Consider the following 25,134-nt stretch of genomic DNA (forward strand, 5'->3'; position numbering starts at 1 on the left):
AGGAGTTCGGGACCAGCTGGAGCAAGAGCAGGACTCATCTCTACTAAAAATAGAAAAACTAGCTGGGTGTCATGGTGGATGCCTGTAGTCCTAGCTACTCTGGAAGCTGAGACAAGGTTTCTTAAGCCCAAGAGCTTGAGGATGCTGTGAGCTATGATGATGCCAGGGAACTCTACCCAGGGCGACAGAGTGAGACTCTGTCTCAAAAAAGAAAAGAAAAAAAGTGAGAATCAGTCCTTTTGATGCAGCTGAGATGTGAGGAGATGAACCAGAGGAGCAGCGGAGAGATGGCTTAGGAAGCTGCTTCTGGCCCTTCAGACACAGAGGTCTTGGAAAACTCTGTGGAACTATTCTCCAGGTCAAAAAATAGGGTATATTCTGCATAGTCATTTTATCTAACTGCCAGAGACTTTTTTTCTTTTTTCTCATCATCCAAGATGAAAAGACTTTTGATCGTTGAGCAGAGACCTGAAGGAGATGAGGGCATGCAGGCAGCTGGGGAAGGGTGTTCCCGGCAGGGGGACCTTAGAAAGGACGGGAGCAGGATGTGCTGGTAGGATGGATCGGGTGGGGATATGTCAGCCATGGCAGGTTTCTTTCGGGGATGAGAGGGACACATAGAGGGGTTTGAGCTAATAGAGGCCTTGACTGTTCAGCATCTTAGTTCTCCCTGACTTATTCTCTGTCCCCAGGGCCAACCATGGAGAGTGGTCAGCAAGTGTCTCGAAAAGCCCGGAGGCTGGGCTCCAGCCGCCGGCGTCAGACAAGAGAGCCAGCTGATGGCCAAGATGCCCCTTTGGCTCCAGAGCCAGAGACCTGGTCCTCTCAGGCAGCTGCAGAACTGCAGGGCTTCTTCCAGGACTGTGGTGCCATAGAGAGGGGCTTTGTCACCCGTGAGGACCTGGCGGTGAGCCCAAGGGCCCCATCTGACCCCTTGAATCCCTTTTCTGTAGCCTCCCAAGACTTCCTATCCCAGGAAGGCAACACTTATCTCTTGCTTCCCCTTTCTCTCATCTACAATTTATTCTCAGAAATGGCCAGGAATTTATTTATATGAACATGTAAATTACTGGTAAGGCTTTATGTGTTGCCCTCCTCCAGAAACAAGAGAAAGGATTTTAAACCAAAGAAGTGATGTGCAAATGGTCTATAATTTAGGCCCATTGAGCAGAGGTTTTTCTTGGGGGAGTAGTCAGAGTCTGAGAAATCAAACCATGCTGATGACTGCAAATTTCAGTGGAACATAATGCCAGGCATGGTCGTGTTCCATTAAGGAGTCTTAGGCTACGGCCTAGACCAATTTTTCTTTGGTTTCTCCCCATTCACTGAAAAGTGCCCATGTGGGTTGCAGGCGTTCCCTGGGCCTGCTCTCTTCCCCCAGATGCTGCTGTACGCTCCAGACTTTGTTCTTTCCCCATCCATCCGACCGTATAGTCCATTCCTCAGGGACACAACAATGTGTGAATAGCTGATGTTAAAATGTAATTTTCAAAAAAAATTTTTAAATGTGGCCAAATGCAGTGGCTCACCCTTATAATCTCAGCATTTTGGGAGACTGAAAGGGCAGGATCACTTGAAGTCAGGAGTTTAAGACTAGCCAGGACAGCAATATAGCGAGGACCCATCTCTCAACAACAGCAACAAAACAAAATGATCCAGGCCATAGGTACGTGGCCTTAGCCAATTGGAAGGCCTTAGCTACTTGGAAGGCCAAGGCAGGAGGATCTTTTGAACCCTGGAGTTTGAGGCTGCAGTGAGCTATGACAACACTAGTATATTCTAGCCTGGACAACAGAGTGAGACTCTGCCTCAAAAAAAAAAAAAAAAAAAAGGAAAAAGAAAAAGACTTTTGAGTAAATATAAAATCAACATTTGGGCTGGGTGTGGTGGCTCACGCCTGTAATCCTAGCACTCTTGGAGGCCAAGGCAGGTAGATTGCCTGAGCCCACGAGTTTGTGACCAGCCTGAGCAAGTGCAAGACCCTGTCTCTAAAAAATAGTAGGGCTTTGTGGCAGGCGCCTATAATCCCAGCTACTCGGGAGGGTGAGGCAAGGGGATCACTTGAACCCAAGAGTTTGAGCTATCATGTCACAGCACTCAACCAAGGGTGACAAAGTGAGACTTTGTCTCAAAAAATAAAATAAAATAAACATTTATCAAAGTTCTTATCTAATGAATTACTGATTAATAATTAATGAGGGAACCAGTAAGATGATTCAAAAACCATTTGAGAAACTAGGATATTTATAGGTGATTTAATGGAAAAGTGTTAAGATTGCTAAATTCAATTTTTAAATGGTTAATATCCAATAGTCTATAAATCTGTGAGGCTATCTGTCCTACCAGATAAAAATTATTTTCATCTCTCCTAGACAAAAATCTACAGGTTAAAAGTAACTTCAATAAGTCTTGGACTTTTAATTAAAGATAAAATAATGAGATGAACTAAGTCCATTTCTCTAGTCTAAACAATGCTTATGTAGTCCCTGCCTCCATATAACATTGAAAGAATGTGCCATCTACCTTTTTGCCTTATTTCTAAGTTTTAAGTAATTTTTCTGTGAGAATAAATAATCTCTATAGTTTTTTCTTGATGTACAAGGTCTGACAATTATGTTCATGAACTCATCCCTGGAAAAGTCCTACATACCTCATTGCTGAATGTCACCATGGTCACCTTCAAAATACTACCCTTGGGAAGCTGATGGCAGTGCCTAGCCCACCCTTCAAAGCAATTTTGAAACTCAATTTTGAATGGCCATTGGTATGGCCATCAGAGCTGTTGTCATATTGCCCTTGCTGTCTTGAATGTCATCTTTTCAATATTTTCTTCATCTTCAAGTAAAGGAAAAAAATCATTGGGGGCCATATCAGATGAGTAGGGAGGGTGTTCCAATACATTTATTTGTTTACTGGCTAAAAACTCCCTTATAGACAGTGTTGAGTGAGCTGGTACATTGTTGTGATGCAAGAGCCAGACTCTTCTCATGCCAAGGTTTTTTTTTTTTTGCAGTTTTTGGCTAGGACTGGGTTTGAACTCACCACCTCTGGCACATGGGACCAGCACCCTACCCTTTTGAGCCACAGGTGCTGCCTTCATGCCAACGTTTTTGGTTAAGATTTTCCTATTTCTCCATAGATGTTTACTTGGTATTCTATACTTCTCATAGTCAGCCAATAATTTTGACATAGAATTCAATGAATTTTTCCAATGTTTTCATCAGTTCTGCTTGTTATTGGCTGCCCTGATGTCTCTTCATCAGTGATGCTTTTTCTCCTCTCAGAAAAACATTTAATCCATTTGTACACTGCCATTTTCTTCATGGCATTACCTCCATAAATTTAGACTAACATGTCCCTGATTTCACTTCCACTCTTGTCAAGTTTAACAAGAAATTTACTGTTTGTTCCTTATTCTAATTCAAGCACCAACATTCTCAAGACAGCCCACAAAAACACACACAACAATAATGAACACCACTCAGCAAGACACTGACAGATGTGGACATGAACAAAGCTGTGAGACACTGATATATCAAGGTTATGAAACCTTACCAAGTTGTTTGTACAGTGCTGTCAACATAATTGCACTGTGGCAAGTTCACAAACTTATTGCCAGAGTGTTTATAATATGATATTGGGCCCGGTTATTTCCTTAGGTACAGCAGGGGTGTAAACTAAACATATGGGCCTCCTTGAATTTGCTCTACAAATGGGGAAATTTACAGTATTAAGCTATTTTAGCTTCTGCTGAGAAGTTTTCACATGGAATCCTAGACCAGATTTTTAAAACTTCTGTAGTTTGTTTTTTCTATTTAGTAACCAACTGTTCCCATTTTCCAACGACTGAAGGGGCACCTGGGATGTGACACTTTGAGTACTAAAACTGGGAAAGTTCTGGGCAAACTGGGCCTAGTTGGTCATCCTACTTCTATCCTAAGGCTAGGAAACCAAGCCCAAGACATTCTCTCCACTAGATGTCACCTACAGCACCTGTAAATTTGAGTGAATTCCTCTTTTCTTAAGGTCTCAAATTTTTGAAGTTCCCTCTTCTGTCAGGAGGCAGCTTTCCTTATGAAGTGGTTTCAGGCCAGCGTCCTTGGGGAACTTTTCAGGCACTGGCTCCATGGGTGTTCCTTAAAATGGACTTGTCACACCTGATTAAATGAGAATCATTCAATAAAACGGCACTCCAGGGAGGGCCTTGGCTGCACAACTGATTTATCCAATTATATCCTGGGAAAAAAGGAAGATAGATACTATGCATCTATAAAAATAACTGTATTGCCATGGAAAGTAAAGAGATTCAGAGAGTATTGGTTTCTGATTCATGGTGGGGGGAATCAGTGAGATTTAGATACCATTTAAAATGTTTAATTTTAGTTTACAAAAGTATAATCTGCTAAACTGAGGATTAGAAACAGTTTGAGAGGATAGAGAAAGAACTTCCTCACAGATCTATTAAAGTAAACCAAGAAAAAATAATATCACCTGTATTCCAACAAATAACCAGAACTAGATTTCCTTCATCTGTTCATTCAGTGCCATTTAATTAATTTTTATCCTGCTGGATCTTGGGTAAGCTGTCTGCTTCTGAACTCAAAAGAGTCCTAGAAATCCTCAGTCCGCTAGCTCAGTCTGAAGGTCATCCAATGCCAGCTCAGAAGCTTGTACCCAAGTGAAGCATAAATAGTTCACAGAACGTGGTACAGTTCTTTTCCTCTAGTCTTTGAGTTTGCCATTCTATGTTGAAGACACAAACTGTGACCTGCAGCTTATCACAAAGCCTTTAGGCAGGTGTAGAAAAGTGGAAACTTGTCTAGTAATAAGATTGACAGGCTGAGGTTATTTATTACAGTACCTGATAATATCAGAATGGAGGAGAGTGACATTCTCTACTGGGGCATAATACATAACTATGTCATAAGAGCTTGATCACTATTTCCCTGAAGTTAAGAACACATTATGGTTTTTGTTTCTTTTTAAATTTTGCTTTCAACTGGCTTTCACTCATCTTAGTTTGAAGTTTTGTTTTGTTTTGTTTTTAATTTTTTTTCCTTTTCTTCCTTTAGCAATTCTCTTGCCCTCAGCCTCCCAAGTAGCTGGGACTACAGGTGCCTGCCACAACGCCCAGCTTTTTGGTTAGAGACAGGGTCTCACTCTGGCTCACTCCGGCTCAGGATGGTCTCAAACCTCTGAGCTCAGGCAATCCACCTGCCTCGGCCTCCCACAGTGCTAGGTGTGAGCCACCATGCCCGGCCATGAACACATTATGACTAGCAAAGGCACTGAGAAATCTCTAGAGTCTTCCCATAAGGCATCCAATTTCTGAAATATTTATACTAATAGCATTTTACCTATGTAAACAGCCAGACGAGGCTGAATGTCTCTTCTGATTTAACTGTTCTTTCCATGATGCTCTTGTAACAGTGTTGAGGTATTTAATAAATATAGAGAAAAGATAGCCTAAAATTTTTATTTTATTTTTTCCTGAATTTAAGATCTGATCTTGGAAAGGCAAAATCAGAAAAGCTGTCAGAGAAGATTTGGGTACCAGATTAAGATAGGATTGTGACAGCCCAATAAATAGTACTTAGTTATCTAATTAACCAAAGTGACAGTAAAATAAAATATGTTGAAATATTTATTTATATATATATATATATATATATTTTTTTTTTTTTTTTTTGAGACGGAGCCTCAAGCTATCCCCCTGGGTAGAGTGCCATGGCACCACACTCACAGCAACCTCCAACTCCTGGGCTCAAGCGAGTCTCCTGCCTCAGCCTCCCAAGTAGCTGGGACCACGGGGTCTGCCACAACACCTGGCCATTTTCTGGTTGCAGCCATCATTGTTGTTTGGCGGGCCCCAGGCTGGATTTGAACCCGCCACCTTAGGTGTACATGGCTGGCGCCTTAGCCATTTGAGCCACAGGTGCCAAGCCAAAAGATTTTTGTTTTATTTTTTATTTTTTGGAGAGAAAGTCTTGCTCTGTCTCCTAGGCTGCAGTGGCATGATCATAGCTCACAGCAGCCTCCAACCCCAGGGCTCCAGTGATCTCTCTATCTCAGCTTCCTGTGTAGCTGGGACTAGGCCTGAACCACTTCTGGCCAATTTTTTTTTTTTTGGTAAAGATGGGGACTTGCCATATTGCCCAGACTGGTCTCAAACTCCTAGACTCAAAGGATCTTCCTGCCTTGGCCTCCCAGAGTGCTAGGATTACAGGCGTGAGCCACTTTGCCAGACTGCTGAGTTAGATTTTTAAAAGCTGGCTAATGTTTAACAGGCCAATAATCTTTGGAGTTATTTGTTGCATCAGACAAAAATTATTTACATCTCTCCTAGACAAAAGCTATAGGTTAACATGTGAGGAAATGGGGATGGCCGAAGACAAGTACATCTCATTTTAGAGGGTGGTGCAGAGTTGTCCCCAGTGGGAACAGCCATCCAGCTTACCACTTCCTTCCAGATGGCCAGGTTCAGCTTCCTGGGCAGCGAGGAGGAACCAGAGATGATCTTCAACTGGGTGGATGTGGAGCAGAAGGGACGTCTCTCCCTTGAAGAATTCAGCTCTGGACTCAGTATGTCTGTCCTAGAGGGCCTCCGGGGACTTCCTGCACAACCAGGCACTCTTGTGGTGTGTCCTGCACAGGCCAGGCAGGGTTGTCAGGAAAGGCGACCTCTTTCCCTGCCAGGGGACCTTCACAGCATGCCTGAGAGCAGTTCAGGGCACTTCCCTGAGTGTCCCCTCCTCCAGAGAGGCCTCCAGGCTTGCTTTCTGACCCTCCCTTGTCTTCTCCCAACAAAAGTCTTCTCTTAAGTGAGAAGTTGAACATCTCCCATTCTTGAAACCACAGGTCTTGTTTCCATCTGAGGAAGGTCATACATATTCTGGCCTTGGTTGAGGGATTCTAGGCCCCAGAGAGCAGCAGAGGGTGATAGCCCCAGGCACTGAGTGGGAATGTCAGTGGCCCACTGGGCAGGGCCATTCCAGCACCTGCCTCTCAGTATGGGTTGACAGGCCTTAGAGAGCCCGAGCTGGTGGGTCACAATACTCCCAATGATACTTTCAATGAAGGAAGAACCTCTGGCCCTGGAAAAAGAAAGTGCAGTGTCCTTGCAGAGCTCCTGCAAGACACAGCTTAGCTTTCAGTGTCCACAAAGCCATCCAGAGTTCCCCAGGCAGCCCAAAAGTTTGGAGGATGGCAAAGAGGGAAGCCAGGAATCTGTATTTACAGGTAGGGCCCCCCTGGAAGTGGTTGCTCCAATTCTGGTGATTAAGAAGCTGAAAGTGGGCAGGAGGAATCAGGGAGGCAGGTGAGGCACAGAGGGAACATTGCTGTCCATGCAGCCCGAGAGGGCCGTCTTCACACCTGACTCCAATAATGCCCCCCACGCCAGGGACTTCCCAGGGCCTATAGTGCAAACTCTAACCCCCTTCCTAGGGCCTGCAGAGCTTGCACCACCCAGACCCTGCAAACCTCCTAGGCTCACTCAGTGCCGCCCACCCCTCCGGTCTTGCCAACCTGGCTCCTATCTCGGGGTTTTTGTGTGTGTCATTCTCTCTAGCTGGTTAGTATGCACTCTCTGGAAATCCACATTCCTTCTTGTTATTCACATCTCAGTTTCAATGTCACCTCCTTGGGACACTCCTAACCACTCCATCTAAAGTGGATCCTCTCAGTCTCTCAATGGAAATTACTGTTTATTCCCTTAGTCCACTTAGCAAATTTGCTTGAAAGAAAAAAGAAGGGAGGGAGGGAGAGAGGGGAAAGGAAGGAACAAAAAAGGAGAAAGAAAGATCCTTTTCAACTCTTGCTAGAATCTTTGCTCCATAAGGACAGGGATTTGGGCTAATTTTGTCACCAGCCTATAATAGATGCTCAATAAATATCCCTCAAGTGCATGAACAGTCTGTTGACCACTAATGCAATTGCTGTGTGACTTCCAGCAAGTCTTTTGGCATCTCTGAGCCTCAGATGCACCTCTGTGAAATGGGCACAATGTCTACCTTGAGTAGCCTCCTGAGGCAGATAATGAGGAATGTATGAAGGTGGCCCAGTATAACTGACTAGCACAGACCTAACTACTTCCCCAAGGGTGGAAGCAGGGCTGGGTGGGAGGCCGGGGGCTTGGGCCCACCCCACTCTGTTCTCTTCCATCTCACAGAAAACATCTTTGGCTCCAGCCAGAGTTCCCAGAGGCTCCGCAGAAGGAGACCATTGCCCTCTAAGCGGGTATCTGCTATCACCAGCTTTCCAGCACTGGAGGAGGTTGATGCTGAGGAGAAGGAGGCGTTCCTTGCCTTCATGGAGCAACTGGGGACCAGCCCCCTACTTCCTGAGTAAGGCCTGTGTGGCGTGTTGTGGAGAGGGGCTCTCCTGGACACAGCCAGGCACAGATACTGGTTTGACCACTGGCTAGCTGTGTGACCACTGGCAGGTGTCTGACCTCTGACCTCTGTTTCCCTGGCTGCAAAATGAGCAGAAAAACTGTTGTGGGATTAAAACCTGCTTACAGGCTTGGTGCCGGTAGCTTAAAGGCTAGGGCACCAGCCACATACATACTGGGGCTGGCAGGTTCGAACCCAGCCTGGGTCTGCCAAACAACAATGACAACTACAACCAAAAAACAGCTGGGCATTGTGGTGGGTGCCTATAGTCCCAGCTACTTGGGAGGCTGAGATAAGAGAATTGTGTAAGCCCAAGAGTTGGAGGTTGCTATGGGCAACATAGTGAGACTTTGTCTCAAAAAAAAAAAAAATGGATGGTGCCTGTGGCTCAGTAAGTAGGGTGCCAGCCCCATATACCGAGGGTGGTGGGTTCAAAGCCGGCTCTGGCCAAACTGCAAAAAAAAATAGCTGGGCGTTGTGGTGGGCGCCTGTAGTCCCAGCTGCTAGGGAGGCTGAGGCAAGAGAATCGCTTAAGCCCAAGAGCTGGAGGTTGCTGTGAGCTGTGACGCCACAGCACTCTACCGAGAGTGACAAAGTGAGACTCTGGCTCTAAAAAAAAAACCCTGCTTACAGAATTCTTCCCACCCTTGCACCCTCTCTGCCTCGTCTGCCCTGTAAGGTGGCTCTCCTGAAGAATTACCAAGTTGAGCTAGCAGCCTCCCAAGGGTACTCAAATTCTTAATACTACCAGAGTCCTTGAAGGTGCTGTTCTTAACTCAAAAAGAGGTTCCCACGATGGGGTGATTTGGGGATCAAGACCTGAGTTGAACAGGTTTGGAGATAGGAGGGCATTTCCTCCAATCTGTCTCAGGCTCTGGGATTGCGGGGTTCACTCATGTTCAGAGAAAGGGAATTTGGCCTGAAAACTCTCCCCTCCCCATCCTCCAGCCCCTCCGGGGTCTGCTAGAGCCAGCAAGGGAGTCACCCTGCCTGTCTGTCCAGCTTTACTCACTCACCCAGCAGTGATCTGGGAGGGCAAGATCCCTCACGTTTGGCTCAGGCAGGCAGGGTGGGACTTAGGGTGTGGCCTGATAGGGCAAGGGGTGGGGAGCCATTTACAAACTTGGCAGTTTGGCCTGGGCTCAGCCCTTTGGCATCTGTCTTCACGACTTAATTAAGTCCACGTGAAAGCAGCATTCACTGAGTGCCAACTATGTGCTAGGCCCCAAGCTGGTGCTTTCATAGGGCATGTCTCTCATTCCCCACTGACCTTGCCAGGTAGGTATCAGCCTCTCCATTTCACAAACGAGCCCAGAGAGGGCATGGAACTTGCCCAAGATCACACGGTGTCAGAGTGGGAGAAGAGAGAAGGCAGATGGAAGCCCTGAGCTGTTAGGCTCCCAAGTCCCCCACCCCACTATTAATCACTGAATCATAAAGAGATGGAGTGGTGTGAGGGTTCAAGAAGGAAGAGGGCACATTTGGGAATAGTTCCTAGAGGAGGTGGCATTTGAGTTGCACCCGGTATCAGTGGATTTTGTGGCCTAGGTGCCAAAGTCTCTTGGAGTGTTGCCATTGAAACAGCAGTGAGGCTCCCCCTGCTTCTTGATCCCACCTTGTATCACATCTCTGGCTCCCCTCCCTTCCCCAGGCAGACGGAGATCTGGCAGCTATGGGGTAAGCTACGGCAGGAGGAGCCCCAGCTGGCAGGCAACCTGGCAGACTTTCTAGCCAAGATGACCAGCCGCCTGCAGGAGGCACAGGCTGACAAGGAGGCTTTGGAGCAGACCCTGAGGAAGTGAGTCAGGTGTTTGGCCCATAGCAGGTGCAGCCAGGGGTGTGCAGCCGGGCCTGGGAGATGAAAGGGGCTGAGCTGAGCTGGAGGAAGAGGTGGCTGAGGGGACCTGTTGGGGAGGATAGAGTTGGTCTGTTAGCAGGAGTGGGAATGGCCAGTGTATTTTGGTGCGAGGCCACTGTGGTGCCTGACTCCAGGGGTGGCATGCACATAGATTGCTAGATTGCAATGCGTGTGGTCACCCTGGTGTGGGTGAGGGTACAGCTCTGCCAGAGGGTCTGAGTTATGGGGGCAGGGGGATGGTGGCAGAGGAAGTGGAGACAAGTGATGAGGTGATGGGGACTGTGTGACAGTGCTAAGATAACTGGCAATGGTTATAGGAGTCAGCATGGTGAGAAAAGGGGACTAATGTCAAGGTCATGTGAGTCATGGAATTGTTATTGGAATGACAGGGGTCAATCACTTCTAGAGGTGCGAGATGAGCAGTAGGACAGACTCTAAACCCAAGCCCAGATCACCCCTGCCACCAGCAGAGTCCCAGAGGTATTCATGTGCTGCCTGGCCCTGGCTTCTACCCCTTCCAGGCGGGACTCTGACCACCACCGTGAGGTCCAGCAGCTCTACGAGGAGATGGAGCAGCAGATCCGCCGGGAGAAGCAGCAGCTGCAGGCTGAGGTGGGCTCCTGCTGACAGCTCCCCCCAGGACCACTCCACTGGCTGTGTAGTGGGGGTAGGGATTGGGCAATGTGGGATGGCAGGAGGCTGCTGGGGTGGATCCTTTCCCTTTCCCCAGTAGCTCCTGTTTCCTAGAGAGATGGGGTGGGCAATGTTGAGCCTGGCCCCCTTCCCACCTCTGCCAGGCCATTCTGTCCCCCAGAGCTGGTTCTTCTATTGTCTAGGGCTCAGTTGCCACAATCCAGGCCCAAGCTGGGGGTGCTGCTCAGAGAACCCTTCTTGCTGGGACATCCTGGCCCCTGCACCCAGGCCTGGGTGTAGGTAGAGTGTGGGAAGAGCTGGCCTAGTCTGGCTGGAGTCTGTAGGGCAGGGGCTGAGCCTGTTTACTCCACAGAGTGACTCTCGGGGCCTGGCCCTCAGCTCCCAGATGCAGAAGGCCCTGGAAGCCAAGGAGCGCGAGATGCAGCAGCTGGCTGAGGGCCAGAGGGAGGTGAGTGCTGGGGCCTCCCAGGAGCCCACTTCTGAAGGCTGCAGGACTCTGCCACCCCTCTCCTAGGGCCTACTGTCAGGCTGTCTGACTGCGGCCGATATGCCTGAAGCTTCCATCTAACCCTGAGGATTGATTGGGCTGGTCGGGCTCCTGTAAGAGAGCAGCCCTATGGGAAAGAAGTGTTTTGGGCCCTTTTCTGAGATGAGGCCAAGTAGTACTGTGGGAGCACTGAGCTGTGAGTCTGAAGGTCCTGGGACAAATCCCTGGTGTTTTGTTTAAGAGCTGTGCAAAACCTACAGAAATAACTTGGCCTAGCCTCAGTTTCTCCATCTGTAAAGTGGGGATAGCCACATCCTCTGCGCCTCCAGGGTTAGTTGTGTCACATGAGCTAATGGGAAAGCATTTTGAGATCCAACAAACACAAGGTATCAATGTTGCAGAGGCTTGGTGGCTGGGAATTTGGTGTTCAACTCTTATCTGTACTGTCAGCTGAGTGACCTTGGGCCGATTTTTAATATTTTTGAGCCTTGGTTTCCTCATCAGAGAAATGGAGATCAGAACTCTCTATTAGAAGGCTGCAGGCCAGGTGTGGTGGCTCATGCCTGTAATCCTAACACTCTGGGAGGCCGAGGCAGGTAGATTGCTTGAGATCAGGAGTTGAGACCAGCCCGAGTAAGAGTGAGACTAAAAATCGAAAAACTATCTGGGCATTGTGGCAGGTGCCTGTCATCCTAGTTACTCAGGAGGCTGAGGCAAGAGGATTGCTCAAGCCCAAGAGTTTGAATTTGCTGTGAGTTATGATGCCGTGTGTTATAGTAGGAGTTATGACACCTACTATATGTGTGGGTACTGTCTTAGGCTCTTGTCTACCCAGGGTGGCAGATTGAGACTCTGTCTCAAAAACAAATAGAAGGCTGCTGTGAAAATTAGGGGTTCTATATGCAAGGGCCTAAGACAGGGCCCAGCACATATAATAAGTACTTTATACATGGGTCATTATGAAAGTTTTGAGATAAACTAAAATCAAGAAACACAAAATCTGCAGACAGAAAAAGATGAAGCCCTCCCAGCACACTGATAAGCCAAGCAAGTTGAAACTTGCACAGGTAAATCAGACAGGACACTGTCAACGTTTCTTAGAAGCAAAATAATGGACCATAACACAGCCTGTCTCAAAACTTCCATAGTGACCTATGCACAACACGGTTGCTCTCGTCTGAATTTGACCTAGCTTCCCGCTTAGGGTCAGATTATCTGCTGCCCTGACTTGGCTGGCCTCGTAACCTGTAGTCACTTTTGGTTGGAATTGTGGCTAAGGTTTTCGGCCAGAGACTCTGCCCCACTATTTGTCTCTTCCTTCCTCAGCTTGCAGGCCACTGACTTTGCCAAAATCACCACTGTTGTAACCAGGATAACCAGCATCCCTTCAGCCCTGGGCAAGGTCCTCAGAGCCTTTCCCACCACTACCACGGATGGCCCTGTCACGAGGTCTTCCCCTTTTCACTAGGGCTGATTTCCCAAGGGTCTCCTTGGAAATTGAGGCAGAGCCCCTTCTCCCGAGAGAACAGCTTGGGCTTTCCTGATGGGGCCATTTTATCCTGTCCCCTGCGGAAGTGAAGTTCCTCCCCGCCAGACCACTCATTCCTTCGCCCCCACAACTACTGATCAAGCCCCTGCTATGTGCCAGGCACTGTTCTAGGTTTTGAGGAACATGATAGACACATACTCCTGCCCATGGAGTTACCACCTAGTCAGGGAGATGGGTGATAAGACACAGAAGTAAAATATATAACAGCTGAAAAAAATAAATCAATTGGGAGTTAGTGATAAATGCTAGGGAGAATAAAGTAAAACAAGGAAGGAAGATGGAAGGGCTGGGGGGCGAGTGGAATGACAGCTGAAATGAATTGATAAGAGTCCAGGAGGGCCTCACTGAGATGACTTTGGAATAAAGACTTGAAGAGGGCAGAGATCAGCCAGGAGCTATTAGGGGCAAGAGCATTCCAGGCAGAGGGAACAGCAAGTACAATAGCCCTGAGGTAGGAATGTGCTGTGATTGTTCCAGTCTCAATGGGAGGGGAGGAGCTGCAGAGAAGGCTGTGCAGGGCCTTTGGGACCATCGTGAGAGGGCTACCTTCCACGTCTGTGCTCCGGCAGCTCCTGGCTCTGGGTCTTGTGAATTGCTGTTGGATCAGGAGCTCCCTGCAGACCAATGGGGCTCAGGGACCAGCAGCCCTTGCAGGGTTTTGAAGAGAGGAGGATGTGATCTGATTTAGGTTTTGGGCCTTCGTGGTGCTGGCAGTTTATGTTTCTCACACAGTCTCTCCCTCTTCCCTATTCACTATTTCAAATGTTTCTTCTGGGTAGGAGGTAATGGAGCCAGTTAGGCCAATGAGGATAACCACCCCCTCCTACTCCTGATTTAGGCTGGGTTTCCCAGGAGCCTGGGTGGGGAGTGGGTCTCTGTGTCCCACTGTGGCCCTGGGAGGCTTCTCCCCTCCTCACCCTCTGCACACCCTGCAGCTGGAGGCCAAGCTCCACCACCTCAGTAGCACAAAGCAAGAAGCCAACTCGGAGAACCAGCAGCTTCGGGAGGCCGAGCGCGACTTAGCTGGGCAGCTAGAGGAGGTGCGGGGACGGCTGCAGGTGACCAGGAAGCACCTAAATGCCGCCAGGGGCCGAGTGTCCTGGCAGATGCAGGAGGAAACAAGGCAAGTGGCTGCCATCCCTGGACTAGGGTGGACACTAGGAACTTCCTGGAAGAAGGGTGTGGGGCTCAGTTCTCTAAGGCTCTGGTTAGCACACAGTACGTATCCCACATCCCTCCTTAAACCTCTCAACAACTCTGCCAAGCTGGGATTATCATGCCCATTTCTCAGATGAGGAAACTGAGGTGCAGAAAAAAGGAAAGACTTGTGCCCAATGTCACACAATTGGAGCTAAGACCTGCACGTGTGTGTGCATATCCATACACACATCCATAGGGTCTAGTGCAGGCTGGACCTCTGGCAGGGGGTCGTTCTGCTTGTTATGGCTCAGAGGAGTGGGACAGGCCAGAATGGTCAAGGAAGGCTTTTTGGAGGTGAAGCTTCACATGGGTCTTGAGGATGAGCAGGACTCAATGTGTGGGAGCAGCGAGGTACACACACCAGGTGACAGGACTGTCTGAGCAAAGTCTTGGAGGAGGGCCCGCCCGGGCTGTGCAATGGATAATGAGGGATACAGGTGGGACTGTGTGTGACACCCCTACTTCCCCTCCCCTCCCCTCCCTGCTTCCTTTCTAGTGTCTCCAGAGCAGATGAGATGGCCCAAGGCCCTCAGGCTATCTCCCCTGAGGAGGCTCCTCTGCCCAGGCTGTTTGGGGACCATGAGGACTGGGGTCAGCTCCTGAGCAGCATCCACAGCCCTCCACACACAGCCCTGCAGCTCTCCTGGAGCCCACCCCCCACCCCAAGAGCTGCATCAAGCCCTCAGACACCTCGTGTGGTCAGGCAGATCTCCATCTCAGAGCCACACACTTCGCTATTTGGTCAAGAGCCATCTTCAGACCCCGATGGAGCTCCAAGGATTCCCCCCAGGGTGACTTCCAGCACCAAGAACGAGAAAGGAGTGGACCCAGAAGGACAGGATGTCAACCCAGAGCAGCCTGTAGAGAACCTTCCCAACCCAGACCACAGCGAGGAGCCAGAGTCTAGACCCAAGGGCCACTTCCTCTGGGATATCCCAGGAGCTGGGGAGTCAGGAAGCCTGGTGGCAGCTGCTCTGAAGGTGCTCACTCCTTTGGAGGGGGAACCACCTTCCCATGTGAACTCTCTTCTTTCTCAGGCCCAAGCTGGGCCCAGCAAACATTCAGACACAGATGACAAGGGTCCCGGGCCTGACCCTGCCCCAGCCAAGCCACCCAGGCAGATAGAGGTCCTCCATCACAACCTGTACGCCACTGGTTCTGAGTCAGGGGCAGGAGCCCAAAGGGCCAGAACCCTCATACTAAAGCCAGCTGGACTTTCCCTGGGTCTGGAGTCTGTGGGAGATCCCACAGAGGACCTGGGGCAAGGCAAGCCGGGCCTGGCTCAGGGCAAGCTGGGCCTGGCTGTGCAGGAGGCCCAACCCGAGGAGCTGAGAGAAGGTCCTGGCCAGAGTCTGGAAAAGGAACCAAAGGCTGAGGAAGGAAAACAAGTGGATGGGGGTGAGCAGGACCTCGGTTTAGAGCAGTCAGCTGAGGTTCATGGTCTGCAAACTGGGCCTTCAGGACTCCCCCAGCAAGACACACAGCCGGCTCCTCTCACACCTGACTCACCACAGACAGGACCAGCAGCCTTTGCTTTTGGAAAACCATCACCTCCAAGGGACTCTCCTCCCCTCTCCTCTATGGGGGCTTGGCCTGGGGCTGCAGCAGGACTCCAGGAGCCCACACAAGCCATGTCCACTATCATAGCTGAGCTGGAAGCTCAGCCCAGGCCCCAACCCATGACTGCTCACTCAGAAGAACAAGGCCCCCCTCAATCCAGGGAGCCAAGGGCAGAGAGGAGGCCTGAAGATCTAGAGACGGGCTCCAGGGAGGCTGAGCTGACCCCATCCCTGGGGGACCCCATGGCCAATCAGCCTCAGGCCAACCCTGATTACCTCTTCCATGTCATCTTCCTGGGAGACTCCAATGTGGGCAAAACATCTTTCCTGCACCTGCTACACCAGAACTCCTTTGCCACTGGGATGACAGCAACTGTGGGTAAGGTACCAGCCGGGGAGGGCTGCAGGGAGTGAGGGGAGACCTGGGCCAGGGCCAACAAGCCGGAGCAGGCCCAGAGCAAGCCACCTGGAGGAAGCCGCAGGTTCTGCCCTGGCCACAGGCCTGCATTAGACATTATTTTACATGGGCATAGTCTTACTATTTCACTAATTATCTCTAATTACAGGTAATTTGCTTTTTCTGCATTGATCTGATTAGCTTAAAATGTGCTTCATCAACAAAGCACCCTGAAATTTAGGTGCCAGTGCTAGTTGATAGTGAAAACAAGCAAGTGTCCACCCACGTGGCCTGTGGGCAGGCCACTGCAGGGTCAGCCTGGCTGGATTTGCTCATTTCTAGCTCCAGGCCAGGCAGCCATGCTCTGGCAGGAAGTCACCTAGGGCTAGTCGAATATTTTACATAGATGTATCTATAGAATGTGGTAAGTTAGGAACCTAAGTTCCTGAGTTCAAATCCCAGCTCTGCCACTTCTTAGGTATATAAACTTGGGCAAATCATTCAACCCCTTTGAGTCCTCAAATCCTCATCTGTATAAGGAGGACAACAGCAGTGCCAACTTCCTAGAGTGGTTTGTAAGCATTAGTTAAGTTAATATATGTCAAGCTCTTAGAATAATATCTGGCACATAGTGAGTGTCAGATAAATAACAGTTATTAATATTGTCGTTTTTATTCTTAAAGTAAATAGTTCATAATGTCTAACTCAGTGGCTCCTGAAAGAAATGGCCTGAAGCAAAAAGATTCCCCTTCCTAAAAGCATCAGGATATCTGAGCACTAAACGTTGTATAGACTACAGAATAAAAGCTTGAGAGAATGAAGGGTAGATCCATTTAGGGACAAAGATGAGGTGATACATGTCTTTGTTTCAGGCCAGGGCATGCGCTGACTGGAGAGCAGTCAGCACTCACACAAGAGAGGCCCAGGACAGATTCCCAAACTTTTCTCTGCTCAAGTATCCTCACCTGGAGAGCTAGTTAGAAACTCAGGGGCCTCAAGAGGGACAACCCATAGCAGGCTTGACCTGATGTTGAGAGGGGCCACAGGGTGTACAAAGGCCACTATTACCGACCTTCTGCGATGTACCAGGCATCTTCCCTGCAACAGGCCTCCTTATAATTGAACTCCTTATTATGCAGTAGGAAGGTCCCATGGAATTCAGAAAAGCTTAGGTTGTATCAAAACAAAACAAAACAAAAACCCCAAACAGAGCTAGCCTGCATACACTGCAAGCCAGCTGAGATGAGGTGTACAATCCAAATCTGTCCCAGTCCCAGCTGCAGTTTACTGCCCCCTGGTGGCTGTCATCTATTCTGGCTTAAATATCTCAGAGGATGATCCTGGTTTCACTAGCCAATAGTTTCTCAACCAGAGTTATCTTCCCCCTGTTTCCACCCTCTCTCTCAGAAAAATAAGAGAGAACTAGAGCCAATGGAGTTATATCTGAATGTGCATTTTCTATATCTACTCCCATTTTACAGATGAGAAAAACAGAAATTGAAGACCTGTTTAAGTTTCTTGCCCTATCTGAGCTCCAAAGTTCATACCTGAAGCCTTCTGTCTCAAAAGCCCATACACTCCATGGAAAGTTTATCCTCTTTGGGGTTCATAATTACTCTCTCCTTGAGCTGCTCATTTAAAATAGCAGATTCAGGCTGGGAGTGGTGGCTCACGCTTGTAATCCTGGCAGTCTGGGAGGCCGAGGCAGGTGTACTGCCTGAGCTGACAGGTTTGAGACTGGCCTGAGCAAGATCAAGAGCCCTGTCTCTAAAAACAGCCAGGTGTTGTGGCAGATGCCTGTAGTCCCAGCTACTCGGGAAGCTGAGGCAAGAGAATCACCTGAGCTCAAGAGTTGAAGCCGTGGGCTATAACATCATGGCACTTTACCCAGGGTCACAAAGTAAGACTCTGTCTCAAAAAAATAAAATAAAATAGCAGATTCCTTAGCCAGGTATGTTGGCACACACCTGTAGTCCCAGCTACTTGGAAGCTGAAGCAGACAGATTACTTGAGCCCAGGAATTTGAGGTTGCAGTGAATTATGATGACACCACTGCACTCCAGCCTGGGTGACCGAGTGGGATCCTGTCTTGAATGAATGAATGAATGAATCAGCAGATTCCCAGAGAAGGAGAAAATAAATTCCTAGCAATTTATATGGTTAAGTTGTAACACATTTGGGAGGAGGGTGGGGGTTCGTGGGTACCTTGAGGAGGGGGTGAGCAGTGATGGGGAATTATCAAATGCAAGGAGAATTGTAAAGTTGTTCAGTAGATTCCCTGGTAGGCATTTGAGCAGAAGTTGGATTAGATGACCTCAGAGGTTCCTGCAGACATTGGGCTTTTTAAGACCCTCAGGAAAGAGGGTGGTAAGAACAAGCGGATGTGGCTTCTGCTTCTCTCTTGCTGAGGTCAGGTCTCCCCTGGCTGCCCCTGCTCCCAGTTTCTTTGTGGAGGAAGGGGGCGGGAGAGAGGGGAGCCTATGGTTCAAGCCACCACCAGGGGGCAGCAGCAGGTGCTTATGGACAGCAACAGTGCCGTAAGCCACTTCACTGGCTCAGACCTGAGCTGGTGTTGCTTGTACTAGGAGATTCATCTTTTGTGAGTTGGCCTGGGGTCTGCAGTGGGCTCTGCAGCTCAGGGTTCCAGTAGGAAAGAGGGTAGGGATGGGTACAAAGCACCACCTACCCATCCCTGCAGCCCTACTCCACCTGGTTTCCTCAAACCTCTTTGGGATTTGACCATATTTCTTGGGATAGAAAGAGTCTAGAACTATGACCACTGGGAATGGCGGGGCTATGAAATGAGAGGGGCTGGAGATCAGGGAGATGAGAAATCATGGTGATAATAAAAATTACCACTTCTCCAGCACCCACCAGAAATCATTATTGTCTCAACCACTCTGCTCTGTGGGTCTTCTTAAATTGCCACCTTGCAAATGAGGAAGGAGGCTCAGAGAGGTGAAGTGATTTGCCTGAGGTCATGTAACTGTCCGTATACTGAGACTGGTGATCCCAGTCCCTTGAAGGATGAAGCCAGTGTCCCCTCTGCCCCTCTAGGCTGCCTGTCTAGTTGAGGGGGGGAGATGTATGGGACTGAAAGTTGTATTATAAAGATAAAATAATGTGACTTGTTTTCCGGGTGGCCTGAACTGTGCAGTTGAACAGACAAGGCACCTTGTGTTGGCACAACCTCATGTTGCGGCTGGGTGGTCTGTGAACGCTTCTTGAAGGATGTGGGCCCTCGAGTATGGATGGAATTTGGAGAACCAGGGAAGCCTTATAGCCAAGGGCTCTATCCCATGGTGGCTGGTCTTGGGAATAGATGTATACCGAGGCAGGCCTTAGCTTCAAGTCCTGGATGGTGACTTATAAGTGGGTCTTAACCTTTTTTGTGTCCTAGGGGTGGATTTTCAGGTCAAAAATCTGCTTGTGGACAATAAATGCTTTGCGCTGCAGCTCTGGGACACCGCTGGCCAGGAGAGGTAACAGGCACTGTCCGTATAAGTTGTGTCAAGCACCTGGGCTGAGCCTAGGGGTGTAGAGGGATGGAGGGAAGCCCTGACAACGTGGGCAAAAGGAAACCAAGTGCAAACAAGCCAACTGCCCCTGAGGATTCTGGAGGCCAGGGAAGGAGAGATGAGTGAAGCCGAGTTGTGTCAGACACCGTGGCAGGCACAGAGGCCCCTCAGACTGGCATATGTTAGGGCCATCCCAACACGACCCTCAGGGCATAGCCATTCAATCACCTGTCCCTCTGAAGACACAAGCCTCCCACTTTCCACCTAGGCAGCAGTGATCAGCCTAAAAGTTGAAGTTGCATCACGAATTCTGCAGATCCACTTCCAGAAATTCATTCTATGGATAGACTCAGACATGACTACACTAACAAAGGGAACAGGACCACCCACAATACTATCCCTTACCTTACGAAACATTGGGAATAGCCTACATGTGTATCTGTAGTGGACGCACTGGTTAAATAAATCAGATGCAACCACACAGTAGAACACTATGAAGCTACACACACACACACACACACAAGAGACTGAGGACTCCCTCTATTTACTAATTGAGAAATATCTTTAAGACATCTTAACTGGAAAAAAGAAGTGCAGATACTGAATATTAATGAGCACAATGAGTGCTTTACACTGTTTTGTATAAAGCAGGGGGAAAATATGTGTTTGTACTATACATGTGTCTGTGTGCATATATACATATATATATGCACACATAAATTACTGCTGGAAAAAGATTTCAGAAACGTGGTAACCCTGGTTATCTCTGAGGAGGGAGACCACGTGGCTGTAGGATGGGAGGGAGACTTTTTATTGAGTGCCCTTTGGCCCCTTTTGAAATTTGAGCCATGAGATCTGTCCCTTTGTCAACAATAACTGTGCTGTAAGCAAGAAAGCATGTGCACACCCTCTGGGGGTGGCGATCAGAGGCAGGCCTGGTCAATCTCCCTCTTTGCAGATGGAGTGGCTGTGGCTTAGAGAGGTGAGGTCTGGGGCCAGGAGGCCTGGTGTGGCCTCACACAGACTCTCCCGGCAGGTACCACAGCATAACGCGGCAGCTGCTCCGCAAGGCTGATGGGATAGTGCTCATGTACGACGTCACCTCCCAGGAGAGCTTTGCCCACGTGCGCTACTGGCTAGACTGTCTCCAGGTGAGCAGAAGGTTTCTGGGGTTGGCCCCAATTTCTGGACTCAAGAGGAAGCTTAGATCCTGCCACTCCCCCTTGTCTCTCAGGATTACAAATGACACAGCAGACATATGGGTGACACTCCCCACTGAAGGCAGGTGGTTGGGTGAGCTGGGAGCACGATAGTACAAAAAACCCACAACTACATGGTCCAGCCTTCAAACCAAACTACTTCCTTTATCCAGTGAATGTTTCTTTCCTACGCATAGCAGTTCTGTTGGTGATGCTTTCTTCCTACACCTGAGGATAATGGAGGTCTAGTGCCACTCCAGGTGATAATTCCTCTGCTCACATCTAGTTCTTCCCCCCACATACTCTCTCAATGCACATCTACTGGAATGCTGGAGGGTATACTGGCATAGCAGAGGGGTATGAAGTTAGCCATATTGTTGTCTTCTCTCCAAAAGTTTCTAGTCTAGTTGAAGAGATGCTAAAGAAGCAGATAAGATAATGTGTGAGGAGGAGAGCTGGACTCTAGGGTCTGATAGGACCTGGATTTGAATCCCAGCTATCCCATCCCAGCTCTGTGACTTTGGACAAGTGACTTAAACCTCTCTGAACTTCAGTTACCTGACTTCTCTCATAGAGGACTTGTGAGGGCTGATATAATTGCTTTCAGCACAGCACCTGGTATATAGCAAATAGTAATCAGAAGCTATAATTATTATTATTATTATTATTATTCATGAAACAATTAGGAAATGTGGGCCAGGCACGGTGGGTTATGCCTGTAATTCTAGCACTCTGGGAGGCTGAGAAGGGAGGATCACTTGAGCTCAGGAGTTTGAGACCAGCCTGAGCAAGAGTGAGACACTGTTCCTACAAAAATAGAAAAGTTAGATGGGTGTTGGTAGCATGTGCCTATAGTCATAGCTACTTGGGAGGCTGAGGCAAGAGTGAGCCTAGGAGTTTGAAGTTGCAGTGAGCTATGATGATACCATTGCATTCTACCCAGGGTGACAGAGCAAGACTTGGTCTCAAAGAAAACAAAATTGGAAAATGTGCAAGGCAGCCTATATAATCAAACATTGGACTATTTGACACACACAGGGAAAGCGGGACATGGGCAGAAGCAATCCAGGAAGGCTTCCTAGGGGAAGTGCCCTTGAGGTTGGTCTTAAATAGTAGGTGAGATGTTTGCAGGCAGAGAGGAGGGGCAGGCTCATTGCAGATGGGGGGAGGGTATCCAGGTGAGAAAGATGTGGAGTGAACGGGACCCAAGAGGGGCACATGTGGAAGGCACACTTCTAGGAGAGTAGGGCCAAATCTGCCCAGGGCCTGGCATATACGGGTATGGCTGAGAGAACATGTTCTGTGTGCAGGACACAGGTCTGGACGGGGTGGTCATCCTTCTCCTGGGAAATAAGACGGACTGTGAGGAGGAGCGGCAAGTGCCCACTGAGGCTGGGCAGCAACTGGCCCAGGTAAGAGCCTGAGCGTGACCCCTCTCCCAGCCTGGATGGGGCAGATGCCTTCCTGGCAGGTAGTGAATTAGGGGGCACCCTGAGCTGGGCAACTGAGAAGGATCCATTGCCCGTTCCTGTCTCTGCCCTACCCAAAGGCCTGGTCAGCGTGGACAGCAGCCTGGTTGTCTCTACTGCCTACCCACTGGTCTCTGGAGACCAGCCTTAGACCCAAACATGAGGCTGCGGTGGTGGGTATGCCATTGAACCTCACTGTTGAATTAGCAAACACCCACACAATGTCCCAACCTACAGAAAAATATCTACAGAGTAAAAAAGGGTTTAAAATAGCTTCACTTAAAATTCCCAATCAAACCTTAATTTTATCTCTGGTCTCTAATTAACATGTTCCCTTTTAATTTATTCTGTCTTCAGACTCCAACTTTTCCTTGGGAAGATTACATCAAAAGCCTCACTGCCAGACAGTGGATACTATTTATTTACAAATAGTATCTAACCACATTCTGGAAAATCTGGAGAGTAATAAAAGGGGGGGGATCGCTCCTCGCTCCCCCCTCCCACGATCCCCGTGGCATTTCCATATTGTACTTTCTTTCTCTTTCTTGTTCATTTCTCATAATCATGAGGTTACCCCGTAGCTCCCAGTTGGTGAGTTGCTTTTTTTTCCCCTTAACAGTCCTAGCTCATTCCTTTGACATGATAATTCTCCTCTGCAATTCCTTGGGAGAGGAAGAATCAGAAATAATAATCCCTGAGGGAATACACGTGGATACCCGTGTATGATGTACAATCAAACATGTTTATGTGAGGATTTTTTTATAGTATTATTTATAAGAACAAATATTTGGCAGCAGCGGGTGGCGAGATGGTGGATGTTCATGTGAGAGGCCAGGATTTGCTGTTAAGAATTCTGTTCTGGAAAGATATTTAAGGGTGTGGGGGAAATGCTTATAATATAATGTGAAGTCAGAAAAGCAGCTGCGAATCTGGATATAGGTTGGGTTGAACCATATGAAATCACTTGAACCATATGAAATCACTGACATTTGACTGGCGCCTACCCAAACAGTGATTTCATAGGGCTTAACCTAACAGTACAGTGATATTTAGGGCCCCCCACCCCCTGCTCAGTAAAAGGTTATATAAAATAGAATGGAAATACATACCCAAATCCTATTAAGATCAGTAGTTTTTGTCTTGAACTTACACTTTTTTGTGCTGTATCTTCCATTATTTTCTCCAATGAAATATTTTTGAAATCCAAAAATGTAAGTAACATTTGTTAAATGTTCCCAGAGGCATTTCTCCAAGTTGGGGTGCAGGCAGCCCATGTAACTCTGAAGGCTGAATGTCTCTGGGATATGCCCTTGACATGAGGGTGGAGGGGCTGTGAGCAGAGGGGCCCAGCTGGGGGCCATGGGCCACACTGATCTGGGACTACCTGTCCTGTGGAGGTCAGCTTAGGGAAGCAGTGGGCAGGACTCTGATGATCAGGACTTTAGTGTTGGGGACTGCACCTGGCCTCTCAGTGGCCTCCCCTAAGGCACACATGCCCCTCCCTATGTGGCCTGCAGGAGCTGGGGGTCTCCTTTGGGGAGTGCAGTGCCGCCTTGGGTCACAACATCTTGGAGCCCATAGTGAACCTGGCCAGGTAAGTGTTACCCCACCCCACACCCCTCACCACCGAGGAACAACCTCCATCTTCACTTCTGACTTCTTTGTGGGAAGGCAAGGCCTATTCTGAGGAAATGAGTCAAGGAGAACTGAGTTTCCTGACAGGGAGGGAGAGAGCACTGTACTGGGAGTCTCCTGACTCCAGCTTCACCATTTCCATTAGTTGTATCCTTTCCCAGAGGCACCTACCCCTCCCTGAGCCTCAGTTTTCTCATCTATAAAATGGAATGGAAAAGGGAGTGTCTGTTTCCTATTCCCAACTTTCCATGGATTTAGAATAAAATACAAATGCCTATACCATCCCTAATGCCATCTCCCCTGCTCCTACTCTCTCTCTCTCTCACACACACACACACACGCACGCACGCACGCACGCACGCACATACTCAACAAGCTCCAGCCACTCAGAGGTGCCCTCCCTGACCACCCCTGTGATCCAATTTTAGAACACAGCTCTGTTTCATAGCCCTTCTTGGCAAATTGTAATTACATATACATTTGTTTTCTTGTTGTCCAGGAGGTCAGGGCCATGTCTGTTTTGTTCAGTTCCTCCCTCCATACCTGAGGCTTGGCATGTACCAGGTGCTCAATAAATGAATAAAATGAGTAAGGGGCGAGGGGTGCTAAATCAGGTGAGCTGCGTCTGCACATGGTAAATACATCATGAATAAATGAATAGGCCTCATTTACTTCCTAGCCCCCAATCTCTCTCTTGGCCTTGAGACTTGGCCCACTGCCCACATGAACCCCACTTTCTGCTAGCAAGCCCTGTCCACAGCGCAGGTCTGAGCTCAGACACCACCCACCTGCTTCCTCCTTGAATCCCCCAGGACCTGATGCGGAGTTCTCTGTGTGTTCCCCTAATCTGGTGTCACCCCTGGGTTGCAGGTGTCCATGTCTGTCCTCCTCACCTCTCAAGGCAGGGAATGTTGGCTTCTTTGTGTAACCAGAGTCCCTTGCACAGTGCCTGGCCTGAAAGAATGCCAGAAGGGGTCAGATGGCTAAAGTCTCTGGGGCCCCCATGTGGAATGTGCGGGGTAGGGGGGCAGTGCAGTCTCCAGCCCCCCGCAGCTCCATCCATGGGCCCCTCCATGCTGCTCCTGGGAGGTGAGAGAGGACTGATGCCTGGACATTGTTACACAGGTCACTCAAGATGCAAGAAGACCGCCTGAAGGGCTCACTGGTGGAGGTGGCTCCCAAGAAGCCACACAAGAAAGCTGCCTGCTGCTTCTAA

At 48.8% G+C, this 25,134-nt stretch overlaps 1 protein-coding gene across 1 annotated transcript; it reads left to right on the forward strand.

Annotated features, from left to right (window-relative positions):
* Positions 1-700: 700 nt before the first annotated feature.
* On the forward strand, positions 701-25,134 carry RAB44 (RAB44, member RAS oncogene family). Its single transcript, XM_003789310.1, has 13 exons — positions 701-907; positions 6,471-6,582; positions 8,171-8,345; positions 10,045-10,191; positions 10,773-10,863; positions 11,258-11,353; positions 13,877-14,064; positions 14,638-16,079; positions 19,498-19,579; positions 20,652-20,766; positions 22,125-22,226; positions 23,801-23,877; positions 25,044-25,134. Exons 1-13 carry the CDS (start codon positions 701-703, stop codon positions 25,132-25,134), a joined length of 2,925 nt encoding a protein of 974 aa, XP_003789358.1.

This window comes from Otolemur garnettii, unplaced genomic scaffold (genome assembly GCF_000181295.1).
Source record: "Otolemur garnettii isolate 467f Iridium unplaced genomic scaffold, OtoGar3 scaffold00031, whole genome shotgun sequence".
NCBI classification, from domain to species: domain Eukaryota; kingdom Metazoa; phylum Chordata; class Mammalia; order Primates; family Galagidae; genus Otolemur; species Otolemur garnettii.

Coding starts and splice junctions, on each gene's coding strand:
- RAB44 (XM_003789310.1), top strand. CDS start 701: ATGGAGAGTGGTCAGCAAGTGTCTCGAAAAGCCCGGAGGCTGGGCTCC. Junction 6,583..8,170: donor AGAATTCAGCTCTGGACTCA/GTATGTCTGTCC, acceptor TCCATCTCACAG/AAAACATCTTTGGCTCCAGC. Junction 10,192..10,772: donor TTGGAGCAGACCCTGAGGAA/GTGAGTCAGGTG, acceptor TACCCCTTCCAG/GCGGGACTCTGACCACCACC.